Genomic DNA, 13,365 nt, shown 5'->3' with positions numbered 1-13,365 from the left:
AAAGCTTTTCTCTTATGAAGAGTATTTATTTATTTTCTTTTATTTATTTATTTTTCACTTGCTGCATCTCCCAAACCTGCATTGACATCACACGTCACATGATCAACCACTGGATGTGGTCCTGGCAAAGATAATGATGAAAGAAAGTAGGAAAACGACAAAGGATCGTGTGTTCAAAATAGTTATTTTTTAAACAAACTCATTTATGTCTGATTTTAAAAGCATTTTTTCTTTAAAAGAAGAAAAAAAAAACTTTCAACAAAGTTTGATGCATATGGAAACTGAACAAATCAGTACGTCTTCACAGCTGAAATTTCTAATAGTTGTTAAACTCTGTACCCGTCACTAAGTTCCTGTTCAGCTTTCCTCCAAGATGACCGAGCAGCTTCACCACCCTGAGCCTCAGCAGGACCAGAGGAGCCTCCTCCTGCACAGAGAAATAATTAAAGGGCTTTTTGGTATGAGATTTTTCTTTTTCCAACATCAATTGACTCCTTTTCAGGCCATATGCTAAATAATTAATTAAATTCTGAAGCAGGAGGATGAATTGAGTCATGTCTTACCATAGAAAGCTGGTTGGATTTCTTCAGGAGTCTTCTCAACACTCTGTTGTAACCTCTTTCGTGTTTTGAAGACAAAGAAGACATCACCTCCCAGTTGCTTTCATCTTTATCTAACGTAAAAAGAATCGGATTTAGAGGACTTAATTTGACTTACAGCCCCACAGACAAGGGAGAAGAAACAGAAGCAGAAACCAGGCCTTAATTTCCCCCTCAGAGCTTCTTACCGCTGGAGGAGGTCGTTTTCAGGTAGCCGTCCAGGAGAGGCAGGATTTCTGCATAGCAAGGCTGCATGGTCTCCAGTGGGAGGTGGGAGGACCAGTCCTCCAGAGCGTCTAAGGCTGCGTTAGCCAGCGGGACGTGGCTTAGACCCAGCCTCAGAGCCGTCTGGAACCATTTAGAACAAAAAACATCATCTTCACACCAAGATGCCCAATAAACTGCTGGGTTTGAGTTATAGACCATGATATTAATAGATATAAAAGCAACCGGACGTTTTAATAATTTTTCCTTCACACATTACAGAGCTTCTGCTGTTAAACAATCCTTTTAAATGTATTTAGCTGTTTAAACACTAAAGATCAAACTTTAATAAACAAATATATTGATTTCAATAGCTGCATTTGCTTCTTCTAACAACCGTCATTAAGTATGAGTAAATTTTAAAATGCACCATGAAATAATGTAACAGAAAATGATTTAATAAAACAGCTAAAATTAAAATATTAGAAAACGAATTTAAAAAAGGGCAGAAAAATGAATAGACAAAAAAAATTAAGTCAAATTAAGTGAACAAATTAATTTGGAAAATAAATTGAGTTTTCAATTAATTGAACAAAAATAAAATGTAGAGAATAAATTTGATTAATAGCAAATGAAACATAATTCGTTACCTTTTAAATCCAATTTTCCTTTCATTTTTACTTCTCTATAAATCCTTTTTAAAAATAAATTAATCTAATTTTATCTCTAATTATTTTTTATGCAATGTATTCTTTTTTCTCACATACAGTACTTTTTGTGTGACTGAAATGTGCTTTATAAATAAATCTGACCCAACATTATTTTTGTTCATTCATCTCTTTTGTTCAGTGCTTTGGTCACTTCCCTGCTGTTTTTAAGTGCTTTATTAATAAAGTTAACTGGCCTGAATGCAAAAAAGCCGGTAAAATTAATATAAAACACATGAAACTTAAAGATCTAAAAAGCTTAGACAGAGAAAACACAGAAAAATGAGCAGATGGCTCATACGTTCTCAGCACGCCAGTTCTCCCAATGCTCAGTCACCTGAATCCATTGAACAATTGTAAGAAAGTCTTGCCTCTAGAGCCGGACAGTAGGCCTTCATGTCCAGAGCGATAATGTCGTGGTGCAACGATAGGACAAAAGTCAAGCACGAAGCCAGCAGCTCGTCCTTGTACTGCTTCATTCGGACACAAACCTGGAGAAAGAAACATGTTCTTAGTATGCATCTGGAAATCCACTTGACCAATCAAGAGCTCCAATAAGAGAAGATACCTCTTTCCCAAACTTTGAGAATAGAGCAAAGCAATCCCTTCTGACTGTGTCATCCTGACTGGATGCAGAGCTCCTCAGACGCACACCCTGATCAAAAACAGACCATTTGCTTTTTAAGTGAAAGCAGTTGAGTTTACCATTCAATGATGCTTATGTATCCCTTCTAAAGTTATCACCTGGTAGTACTTGATCTTCTTAGCGATCTTCATGGAGACTGCCAGCAGCTTGTAGAAGCCGCTGACCAGTGGATTCCTGATGGAGTGAAGGGTCAGTTCGTAGCTCAGGGGATACATCCAGCAGTGGAAATAGTCCAGGTGCTTGTTCAGCAGCAGCTCACTGCACAGGAAAAGTAAAAAGGTTTAGGAAATCAAATTACAAAGCTGTAGTTAAAGCAAACACCAGAGCTGCTGCTTTACCTGCAGAAGTCGACCAGATTGATAAAAGCAGTGAAGTCTTTGACTTTATTAGGCACCAGGTGAGCCGTGGGGTCGGATGATGGCAGGACGTGCGCTGCGTCGTCAGGAGCCTGACGGATACAGAGATTACCACAGAGGTTCTCCGTTCTGAGCATTACTTAGTGATGATGAAGTTACAGGAAAGCCTTACCTCCTCTCCTGTTGCTATTTTCTGAACGGATAAGTCCAACTTTTCCACAATGCGCAGAATTGATTTGACCAACTCTTCGTACAGAAGACGGCTCAAGGAGCCAAGAGCTGCGTTCTGACTTTCAAAAGCTCCGTCTAAAAATCCCGAATCCTGGAAGTGAAACAAAACCGAAGAGGAAGTTCTCCTGAATAAATCTTTGAAATTTTTAACCAAAAAAGAAAAATCCAGCCAATGCTGTCAAATCAGTAATATAAGCCCCATTTTCACTACCCCTCTGAAACCAATCCGTGCCGAGTTCAGAACGAGCTTGAATCGGTTAACCGTGCCGAGCTGGGTTATTTTACGCCTCACACTAGCACGGTTCCTCCCCTCCTACTGATGATCTACAGTACTACTGTTCTCTAGAATTGAAGGAGGGAATCAAGTAAATCAACATGGTGGTGCCCGTACCATTCAGGGAGTTTGGTTATATTTGTGATATTTCGTTTTTTGCGGAGAGTCAGGCGATGAAGGCAGCCTTTGGTGAATTTACTTGACAGAGTCAGCCTTTGGGAAGTGGATACGATAAACGATAGTCTAATCAGGGCTTAGAGACGCAGGAAACAACGACAGGAGTTGAGGTTCATCATGCTGCTAAGCAGAATCATCACTGGAAATCGTGTGGCACGGTAGGGAAGCTTGTATTTTTATGAATGTCTGAAAGCAAATATGCCCCCGCCCCATCCAGATACTTTGGTGCACCTCTTCCAAATTGTAGGCGACTGGAGACAGTGCCCAAGACAGGAGGCCTCTGATTGGTCAAATCTACATCCGCTCTACACTATCTGTATTTCCTGTTTGGTACCTTACTGGCTTGTTCTGTTTGTATGACCAGCATTGTGGAAAACGACTCGTGAAGATGGACCAGATGGATCCCCGCTTTTTTCCCCCTCATGTCCCTCCGTTGTCGCACAAACTTGCCCCGACTTCCTTACCGCCTCGGTCGTATCTCGACCCACATCTAGTTCGTGATTGTCCCTCTTGCGTTAACATAGCGCAGATCAAACTTCAATATTGGGCATAAATCAAAAATATCTGCAATAAGCTCACTGCGACACACTGCTGCGGGAGAATAACCAGCCCTTGAGATGATGTGGTCTGCTCATGCGCTCTTTGTTATCTGAGAACCGAGGCAGAACTGAACTGCGCTGAGCCCTACTGATGAACTAGTACCAGTTTAGTGCAGTTCGGTTGTGTCTGGAACGGTCCGGTTCAGCTTGCATGCATTTACACTCAACAGTTACCTTGGTTACCGTGCCCAGACTGATCTCGGCACAGTTTCAAAACCCACCTTAAGCTGATCGCAATCCAAGAGGACCTTAAAAAGGGGAAGGTAATTCGTACTGGAAGGAACTTTCCACTTTCCGGTCCGAACTTCTGAGGATTCAGAGGAGGTGTTCTACGGAAGGGAAAGGGGGGGGGAAGTAACTTCCTTTTTCATAAGAATGAACCGGACTGAATGGTGCATTAAGTTATTTTGTGTGAATCAGAGGTGAGCAGAATGACTGACCTCAGGAAGCAAGATGGGTTTTGAACAGACGCGAATCAAACCCTGATGCACTGAAATAGAAGAAGCAAGAATGAAAACAAAGACGCGGGCTCTCTGAAGCCTGCGTTACCTTTGTACACACTGATCATGGTCAAAATGCATCAATACCACACATCACTCCAAAAGACTAACTTGTAAACAGTCTGATTTGCTTAATGTTAAAGTAATAAGACTGTAATAAGATAAGTAAAAACAGGTACATCTTTTATGATCTTTTATGATCTGATTACAAATATCACAAAACATCAACATATAAAAAACACAAGTGCAAAGCCTTCATCTGATACATGAAGGAGAAGCAGGGATGTTCTAGACAGGACTAGTTGGGTTCTAGGTGCTTTACAGAGGTGTACAGTAGCGAAGTACAAATACGTGTCGTTACTGTACACGTTTTAGGTATCTATACTTTACTCCATTACTTATTTTTCTTCCTACTTCTGACTTCTACTCATTTTCACACAAGAATCTGTACTTTCTATTACTTACATTTTTAAAACAAACAATACTCGTTACTCTTGGCTTCGGTTTAATGTTTATATTTATTTCTCGTCATGTGCTCCATCCAATGCAGATCATTGGCGCCATCCACATCTAGTGAAAACTGGTGTAATTGGATGAGTCATATAACGCAAACACTCATTGGTTAGCTAAAGGAAATCATCAGAAGCAAGCAGGTATTCTTCAAACTGCAAACGCAAATTGTCTATGCAGTGCTACAATGTTGGATTCAGAAAAAGATGTTGAAATGTCTGAAAGGTCAGACACAGGCGAGAGCGTATCAGGAGATGGAGACCATCAAGACCTCCCTCATCCTTCACCCTATCTCAAAGAATTTTTTCGAAATAGTCTAAAAAATTGAGCTTTTAATTCATATAGTGGCATCTGCTTGTTTATTTTAAGGGTTACTTTATGATTTTATACTTTAAGTCGTTTTTTGGATCACATACTTTTTCACTTTTACTTGAGTAAAGAGGTCAAGTTGATACTTCAACTTTTACCAGAGTGTTTTTCAACTGTAGTATCTATACTTCTACTCAAGTAACAAATATGTGTACTTCTGACAACACTGATGCTGTATTCTCTTCATATCAAAGCTGAGGAGCAGGACTTCAGAAATAAGCAAAACAAAAAACCCATTCAGGCTGAGTTGAAGGATCGCCACGAGCTAAAACGAATGGACCGAAGGACAGATGGACAGATAGATGTTCTAATTGATAAATGTAAAAAAAAAAAAAATATTTTTTGATTTTAACAGTTAAAATCCAAATCACACTGATGTTTTCTGATGTCAGCTAACAGATACAAATATTTTGTGGCTCAACATACCCACAGAGCTGATAAAACTCCACAGCACCGGTCCCTTAGAGGCCACAGCCACAAACACCTTCAGGATGGACCTGCCGCAGGCAAACTGCATCCTCTCACTGTACTGAGGGAAGCTGTCGATCTGCACCACAAGGAGGCGCTCCAGCAGGGGAGTATACACCTCGGGAATCTGAAAACACAAGGCAGAAGTTCATACCAGCTAAAAGTTCCCTCTCCGTGCGAAGCATCCTCCTCTCTTCACCTTGTCCAGATGAATAAGGACGCACGCTATGGAGTCCAGGAAGCTCGGCAGCTGGTAGAAGCTGTCGTCCTCCCCGTCAGACTCGGTCAGATACATCTGCTTACAGCGCTGAATTAACTCCGTGTACATCAGGTCCACATCTTGAGGGCACACCTTCTTGCACGGCTGCAAATTAAAGTCACACTCATACACATCTGTTGCCAGGTAAAACGTAAACTAAAAATGAAAAGGGGCATTAAAAATTATAGGTCTTAATTAACATACAGCTGCAAAAAAGCCGTATCCCCGTATGGCAATAGACAGCTCCTTGTGTGTAGAGTCCATGGTTTTAATGATGCCACAGAACTTCTGCATGAAGAACTTCAACTTGCTCTTGTGCTCTTCGATGTTGTCTGCCACCAATAAGGCAATCTGGGAGAAATTCAGCAATAGAATAACAAGAGAAAATATGTTTAGACAAGTTGGAAGCAGGTGAATAATACGGGGATCCGGCTCGTTTTTGTTTTTCAGGACCTGCTTAAGAAAAGCTTCCAGAGCGCTGTAACTCGTCTTCTTCATTTCGGCGTTGATGTGTCCGCAGAGCTTACACATGGTCTCGAACATGGGCCTGTAGTGGTCCATCAGGCAGCTGCTGAACTGGGACGCATGTCTGGCAAACAAGCGAAGCCCGGCTGTCGAAGAAACACACGCTCACAGATATTCTGCTACTACTTAATAATGCTCAGTCAGTTTTAGTTACTGTTTCACTTTTAAACCAAATAGGAGAGACTCACCAAATGTGACGGCATAACGATTCATCTCCATCTGCAAAAAAAAAAACACAAAAAAAAATGATTTTTAACTGTACATCATGCTTTGTAAAAGTATTCACACCCTGGAATTTTCTTAAATCAAAGCTACAATAATTAGCAACTTTACTGTTTTTTAATTGTTAAATCTAATCGGAGCTGTACACGTCAAGAGGTGAATAAGAGATAAAAGCTGTGTGCGAATCAGTTCATTAATTTAGTGCAACAATTTCAGACACCAGATTAAAAACTAAGTTCACATTTGATCTGGGAATGGTTGCGTAGCGGTTAGGGCATAGAGCTTGGAATCCTGAGGTTCTGAGTTCAACACCCAATACCACAGACTGCCACTCTTGCTCCCTGAGCAAGACCCTTAACCCCACACTGCTCCCCAGGTGCAAATAAAAAGGAAATGTATCCTTTTGTAACCCAAGGTAGACTCGTCGTCAGCTTTCAGCGAGTCATAGATGTGGTGAAAAGGAGCAGGTCAGTGCTCTTGTCTTTTTTGCTCTGACTGCATACAGGGCCTTCAGGACGAGGCAGCTGCCTGTGAGACGACATTTAGGGAAGCAGTGATAGGGCAGCTCTAGCTGCTATAGTGAGACGCGTATGGTGCTTTCACGCGATGTTGCTAAACTGACTAAAAACTAGTGTTGCACCGACACCGATACCAGTATCGGATGGGGCCCCGATACTGCCCTAAAATGGTGGTATCGGTATTGGCGAGTACCAACAAATAGGGCACCGATGCCATTTTGCCATACGTTTCTTCAACTATTGTCACCCACTCCTGGTAGACAATAAAAAGTTCTACTGGATTCACTTTGTATTAGATTTTTTCCTGCTTCACAAAGGTAGGCAGCAGCTTGACGAAGCCATGATGGCAATTATTTTACATTATTATGATATCGGTATCGGCCGATACTGCACAGCCAGATATCGGTATCGGGGCCAAAAGATGGCATCGTCACAAAATTTGTACCGAAAATAAAAGCTGCTAAAAGGGTTTTAAAAGTCTCCGAATGTAGTGCTAAATTTGCTAAGTTGGCTCCACAGAACTCTCACCTCTAGTTTCCCCTTACTACTGAAATCTATCCATCTGACCCTGATCAGTGTTGGTCAGCCTAGAAGAATGTCATTAAATGACACTGACATCTCCAAATGTGAAAAAGGTCAAACAGTGTAACAAACAGATAACGTGTATTAATCCAGTCCATTCACCTGGGGAGTGATGGCCTTTAGGGCATACTGAAAGATCTCTTTGGATGTCGCTGGGTCTGCAGGTGAGAGCAGAAGCAGTTTGGAGCCTTTTATTATCAGGAAGTAATCAGACACAACACAAATACGTATGATATATTATCACCCACCTTCTTCCATGGTTTTAGTGAAGTTAACCATCAGGGCAGTTACGCCTCGCAGACATCCGGCCACAACAAAAAGCCTTGGTTCTTTTGTTGAGGACGTCATCTGAAGGAGGACAAACAAAGACTAAATCAGGACAGTAGCGTAGCGAGCTAACAGCAGATAGCAGCTTTCATTCAAGCCTTATTTTAGTCAGTATGTCTGAGCATTAGACTGGTGGACAGTCAAGATTACAGCAATCAGGCTCACACACTCCTTATCTTTTTTTTTGTGGTTTCGGCGCTAAATTAAAGGCAGACGAATGCAATCGCTAAAACCAGACCTGCTCTTTCAGCTCCCCAAGATAGGCCTTGTATAGCTTGTCAGAGTTGTTGACCATTTCGCTGGGATGAACCTCCGCCAAGACGCCTAACAACTCGTAGATTTTGCCAAGGACTGAGGAAAGAAAAAAAAAAAGACAGCATTACAGACGTGTTTTTGAAGCAGATTTAAAGCAAGAAAAAAAAAGGAATACTCACCCGAGTCGGGTAACTTGCTCTTCTGCCAGAGCTCGCCATAAAATCTGTTAAAAATGTCGCCAATTTTAAACTCCGCAGCCACACTGGAGGCCTTGGTTGTTTGAAGAACCTGAGGAGAGGTTAGAGAATTTTTGGGGTTACAGTGCTGCATAAAGGGGATAATTTCCACACTTAGATGTTTTAGATTAGATCAAATTCAGTAAATAAAAATAAATACATGTTTTATCAAAGGATTTAGTTATGGAAAAAAACAAAAACAACCTGGGACTATGGGAATATTTAATTTGCTTATTTTTTTTACTTTGTTCAAATGTAAGTAAAAAAATCTCAGCCTTGAAGCAATCTCTTTTACATCCCTGCGGAAGACATTTTGTCAACTTTTCATTTCTGCAACTTTTTTGAAACATGCGGCTTATAAGAAGGTGCAGCTTCTCTGTGGATTTTCCTAACCTCCAGAGGGGGGAGTCAAAGTTTGAAATGAAAGAATCAGGGGCTAATTTTCATTTAACATAAGAACATGCTGGCAGTTGGCACGATAGAGAACAAATGTCCCGAATTTACCCATTTGCTTTATTAAAGCTGCTGAACCAATTAAGAGACTGGCCTCAACTCCTGCAGACCTGAAATCAAGAGCTGATGAAGCTCCATGTTTTCAAAAAACTGGTTTATAGTGAGGTGCGCTCTATAGTCCAGAAAATATGGTAGTTCCATCAATAAGGGCACCTATTGCCTCAACCAAAGTTGACCAGGTTTCTGTTAGTTTTAGGCCATAGATAGAGGGAAGCACATCTTCCCTAAAGGACAGCATCTGTCCTGTTAGTTCATTGAATATTTTTCCTAATGTTTTGAAGATAATCAGCAGGTTTGCTCAGCAGAGGCTTTCATAACAGATTAAATTAAGCCCAGTTTCTTTGTTGTTGTTCCATCTTGAACACTGACTTTAAATTTATAGTGGAGGATTTTCACAATTTTTTAAAAGATCCGCCCTCTCCACTTAAAAAAAAACATTAAACAGGCACAACCCTGTTGCGGTTCTCAAAGCTCATACAAGCTTACTGTGCCTGAATGTCTGCCCTAACTCCTAAATCCCTCAATCGCTATATAGAGGACTTTATAGTGAACTCAGTTAACTGACCGTTTGGACAGATGATCACTACCTTTTGCTCCCCATTGGTCATCTAACTCCTCCTCTACTGCTCGGTGCCTGCACCATCTTTTCTATAAGTGGCTGCTGTTGGGTAGCGACATCGGGCCCCTGTGACAGCAAATCCCATAATGCTTTGCAAGGAGAGCTCTCTGCGCACTCCAGGATATATCTCACACGTCTGAGGCCTTTTTTTGCATCTCAGACACTTGGCAGACACTTTCTCCTAGGGGTGGGTATTGCCAAAGAAGTCACGATTCGATTCGAATCACGATTCATATGCCACGATGCGATTCTATCACGATGCATCACGATACTTGAATTATTGCGATGCATTGCAATATTTTCTCCTCCATGTTTTGTTTTTGGATGACTCTGCACAGTATCCCGCGGCCGGAAATGCTTGTGACACAAGGCAGCGTGCGTCAACACATTTGCAGCGACATCTACTGGACTGGAAGTTGTATTACACTTGTTTTTGGCTGATGTTTGCCAACCATTCATGCAATTTTATTTATTTATTTTTTTAAATTAATAATCGATACTTGGCGTCAAGAATCGATGCAGTATATCACCAAAATTAGAATCACGATGCATCATCATGACGATTATTTTGCACACCCCTACTTTCTCCTCTTACAAACCCTGGCAATTTTCAAAGAACCACAGTGAGGAAGGTGAGCTTCAATGACCGCAGCTCGCCACAGATATTGAAAGTGCGCATTAACAGAAAAAGATAGCTAACGGGACGAGCACGTAGGACGGCCTACGTTAACATATCACCAAAACGATTGACAACTAGGATGACCACTTGTTTAGATGGTCCACCCGGAAAAAAATGATCGCCCTTGATACCTTTAACCTAGGCTGGCAGTGCTTTAGATGTTCTGAATGCTGGACACTTCTTGGAAGGTTCCGGCTTTTCCCCAGTTGTTCATTGGAGCTCTTACTCTGTTTACTTTCAACCAGATGTTTTAGCCCACATCATGTTGACAGCAGGGTGCCATTTATGTTGATTTTATATATTCTAAAGGTCAGTCAGAAAACAGTAACCCTGCCTGTAGGCTGACATTTTTGCGATATTTGGGTTTTAAATAACTTAATGATGAACCACTTAAATTTAATGAAGCAGTACTTGTGCAGATATTGACAATAAGACCCCCCTGGCGGATCAGTTGATGGTGTGCCTAGAGCTGAGTGAGGTTGCTGTTATAACAAAGAAAACCATTCACTGCTACAGCACAGTGAACTATTGAAGAATAATGCTTAACAATTGTTGGTTTTGTATATGTTACAGAAATAATAGATATAAAAAAAATACATTTAGATCTGATTCACTTTTTATAATAGAAACTTCACTATTGTCTTATCGGCTTTATTTGTACCCCCTGGAACTCAATGATACAAAGCTATTGTTGTTTTATGTGGAATGCTTAAGTAGAAACATTATATTGGTGCTGTTGTGCAGTCGGGCACCGGATTTAACACCATGTATGAACTACCTATAAAGTAAGGAGGGAAAATATATTTTACAAAGAGATAGGTTGGCTTGGGTTAACTTTGTTATCTAAGTGTGTCTGATTATCTAAAACAGTTGAGTGTGAGAAAAAAAGAAATCTTTAGGAGGGGAAATACTTCTTAAAGTTATTTTATGTGGTTGAAAAGGTGAAAACTAATAGTTAAGTCAGGTTTAATCATCAATAATTTCAAATATGGGACAAAAAGAAAACCTTTATTAGCAGCTCCAACACCGGGGTCCTGCATTTGGCAACTTTATCCTTCGAATATGCAGTGATGCACACGTTCTACGTCATGAGGGAAGAAAATAATGAATCCGTAAGTCGTTGTGACATTAAATAGCATTCAACTAATATCCTCTTTGGCAAATCTTACTCTTATGTCCGTGGCGTAGGTTTTCTCCCATCCTTTGACTCTCGGTGACACCTTGTCCATAAATTTCTCTAAAAACTGTAGAATTTCAACCCTGGTGTCCCGCAACTGGAAAAACAAGACCAGTTTTAATCAAATTGATTAATTGAATTAATTAATTCAGTTTATTTCTATAGCGCAAATTCACAACACATGTCATCTTAGGTCATATTACAGTTCACCAGATCATCCAGTCAAATTGATTCAAAGTTTTCTATCTAAGGAAAACCAGTTGATTGCATCGACTTATTGACTCGAATGCAATCCCTCACACTAAGCATGCATGTAGCGACAGAGGAGAGGAAAAACTCCCTTTTAACAGGAAGAAACCTCCAGCAGAACCAGGCTCAGTGTGAGCGGCCATCTGCCGAGGCCTACTGGGGTTCAAGGAGACAGAAGCAGGTATTCAAAAACGCGGCCCGGTCTGGGAAACACACAGCCAGGCAGACAAGCTCCAATGTCAGAGGATGAAGAGAGCACATCCAGCCAGTCAGTCAGAGAAACAGGACTACATTGAAAAAAACAGGATGATCTCCAAGATCTATAAACAAAGGTGTTGATGGCAGCAGCACAGCTGATATTTCTCTCCAGGATGGTGTCACAGCCAAACAAGAAGAGTTTGGAACAAACATTTTAGATTCTCTTTGTGATTGTTTAATGTGAGATTAGTGCAAAATGCTCACCTCATCCAATGCCAGGGACTTCCTGAGGAAGCAGAGCAGCCCATAGTCTTTGGAGAACAGCAGAGATGCCTGTAAAGCTTTATTAGATCAGGAAGGTTAATGAAGGTTTCAGTGCTTCTCTTAACAGCATGCAAGCTGTTTAATTTGAGCTATAAAAGTGATTGTAAGTTATAACCAATTAATTTACTTAATGAGCTTTTTTGGTTAAAAATTAAAAACGACTGGAAGAGGTGCTTTGCATTGTTTGAACTCCTTTGACTCTTTGTTTTGCTCTAAAGCAACATGGTAGGGTTATAGAAATATTTTCTGTACGCCGAACTGACAGCCATCCCTTGTTTGTTAACAGGGCGCCATATTTATCTTTTATGACCATCGCTGTTAAAAGCTTAGGCACGTTGGAGTTCAACCAACAAGTTTCTGAATGCAGTTCGGCGCCGCCGTTACCCTTACCCAGTTCATTCTCGGTGGACGTTAGCATGCACTCCTGTCCCAAATCACCGATTATATCGTGACATTTCAGCGCTGCAGAGCGGGTGTCTTCGTCTGAAAGTAATTCGTGAAGTTTGAGAAGAAGCCCCTGAATTCCTGAGGCCGGGCTGCTTAGTGAAGACATGTTTACTGCAGGTCTACAGCAGGTACCGGTTCAAACTGAAACAGGCTGCTACAGGCTCCGCATCACTAACAGAGAAAAGTCACTGGGAGAGCGGCAACATCGGCCGCGAGGGGAGTGAGCGGCGGCGGCGGCGCTCAAAGCACACATAAGGAAGACCGAGAACAGGAAGTCACCTGGATGACTTTCACAATAAAAGCGGCGGAAAAATATTTTCTGACACCGGCGGAGCTTTTAGGTTTATTGCTTCAGTATTACAACTTCACGCTGTTCTAATTGTTGTTGATTTAAAGAGAAAAAACGCCGGATTCAAACATCTTCGAATTAAAAGACACAATGGACAAAACTTTTTAGTGTCCTCTTTTATTTTTTGCTTAATTTAATTTAATTGACTTTACTTCCATTAAGTTACTTTATAATAGGCCCATCTTTATATTAAGACCATGATTTGATAATAACAACCATTAAGCTGGTGTTAAATATTATATTGAT

The 13,365-nt window shown here is 40.9% G+C and overlaps 1 protein-coding gene across 1 annotated transcript in view; it reads right to left on the bottom strand.

Annotated features, from left to right (window-relative positions):
• The window catches only part of prkdc (protein kinase, DNA-activated, catalytic subunit), a 55,867-nt gene extending 42,853 nt beyond the window's left edge, over window positions 1–13,014 (bottom strand). Inside the window, exons 1-23 of the mRNA XM_038304267.1 lie at window positions 12,714–13,014; window positions 12,264–12,340; window positions 11,545–11,649; window positions 11,382–11,456; window positions 8,508–8,616; window positions 8,312–8,424; window positions 7,995–8,094; window positions 7,849–7,904; window positions 6,613–6,643; window positions 6,353–6,510; window positions 6,104–6,250; window positions 5,840–6,004; window positions 5,599–5,767; window positions 4,234–4,283; window positions 4,015–4,122; window positions 2,685–2,834; window positions 2,495–2,604; window positions 2,255–2,414; window positions 2,079–2,165; window positions 1,882–2,001; window positions 788–947; window positions 564–673; window positions 340–427 (exon numbers count right to left, since the gene is read on the bottom strand). Coding sequence (XP_038160195.1) covers window positions 340–427; window positions 564–673; window positions 788–947; window positions 1,882–2,001; window positions 2,079–2,165; window positions 2,255–2,414; window positions 2,495–2,604; window positions 2,685–2,834; window positions 4,015–4,122; window positions 4,234–4,283; window positions 5,599–5,767; window positions 5,840–6,004; window positions 6,104–6,250; window positions 6,353–6,510; window positions 6,613–6,643; window positions 7,849–7,904; window positions 7,995–8,094; window positions 8,312–8,424; window positions 8,508–8,616; window positions 11,382–11,456; window positions 11,545–11,649; window positions 12,264–12,340; window positions 12,714–12,876 — 2,611 coding nt within the window. The 5' untranslated portion in view covers window positions 12,877–13,014. The remainder of the gene's footprint in view (window positions 1–339; window positions 428–563; window positions 674–787; window positions 948–1,881; window positions 2,002–2,078; window positions 2,166–2,254; window positions 2,415–2,494; window positions 2,605–2,684; window positions 2,835–4,014; window positions 4,123–4,233; window positions 4,284–5,598; window positions 5,768–5,839; window positions 6,005–6,103; window positions 6,251–6,352; window positions 6,511–6,612; window positions 6,644–7,848; window positions 7,905–7,994; window positions 8,095–8,311; window positions 8,425–8,507; window positions 8,617–11,381; window positions 11,457–11,544; window positions 11,650–12,263; window positions 12,341–12,713) is intronic.
• Between the last annotated feature and the right edge of the window lie 351 nt (window positions 13,015–13,365).

The sequence above is a fragment of the Cyprinodon tularosa genome, unplaced genomic scaffold (genome assembly GCF_016077235.1).
Source record: "Cyprinodon tularosa strain WSP-4 unplaced genomic scaffold, ASM1607723v1 ctg53, whole genome shotgun sequence".
NCBI lineage: Eukaryota > Metazoa > Chordata > Actinopteri > Cyprinodontiformes > Cyprinodontidae > Cyprinodon > Cyprinodon tularosa.
The sequence above is the reverse complement of the archived record's forward strand: the minus strand, read 5'-3'. Positions and strand labels throughout refer to the sequence as shown.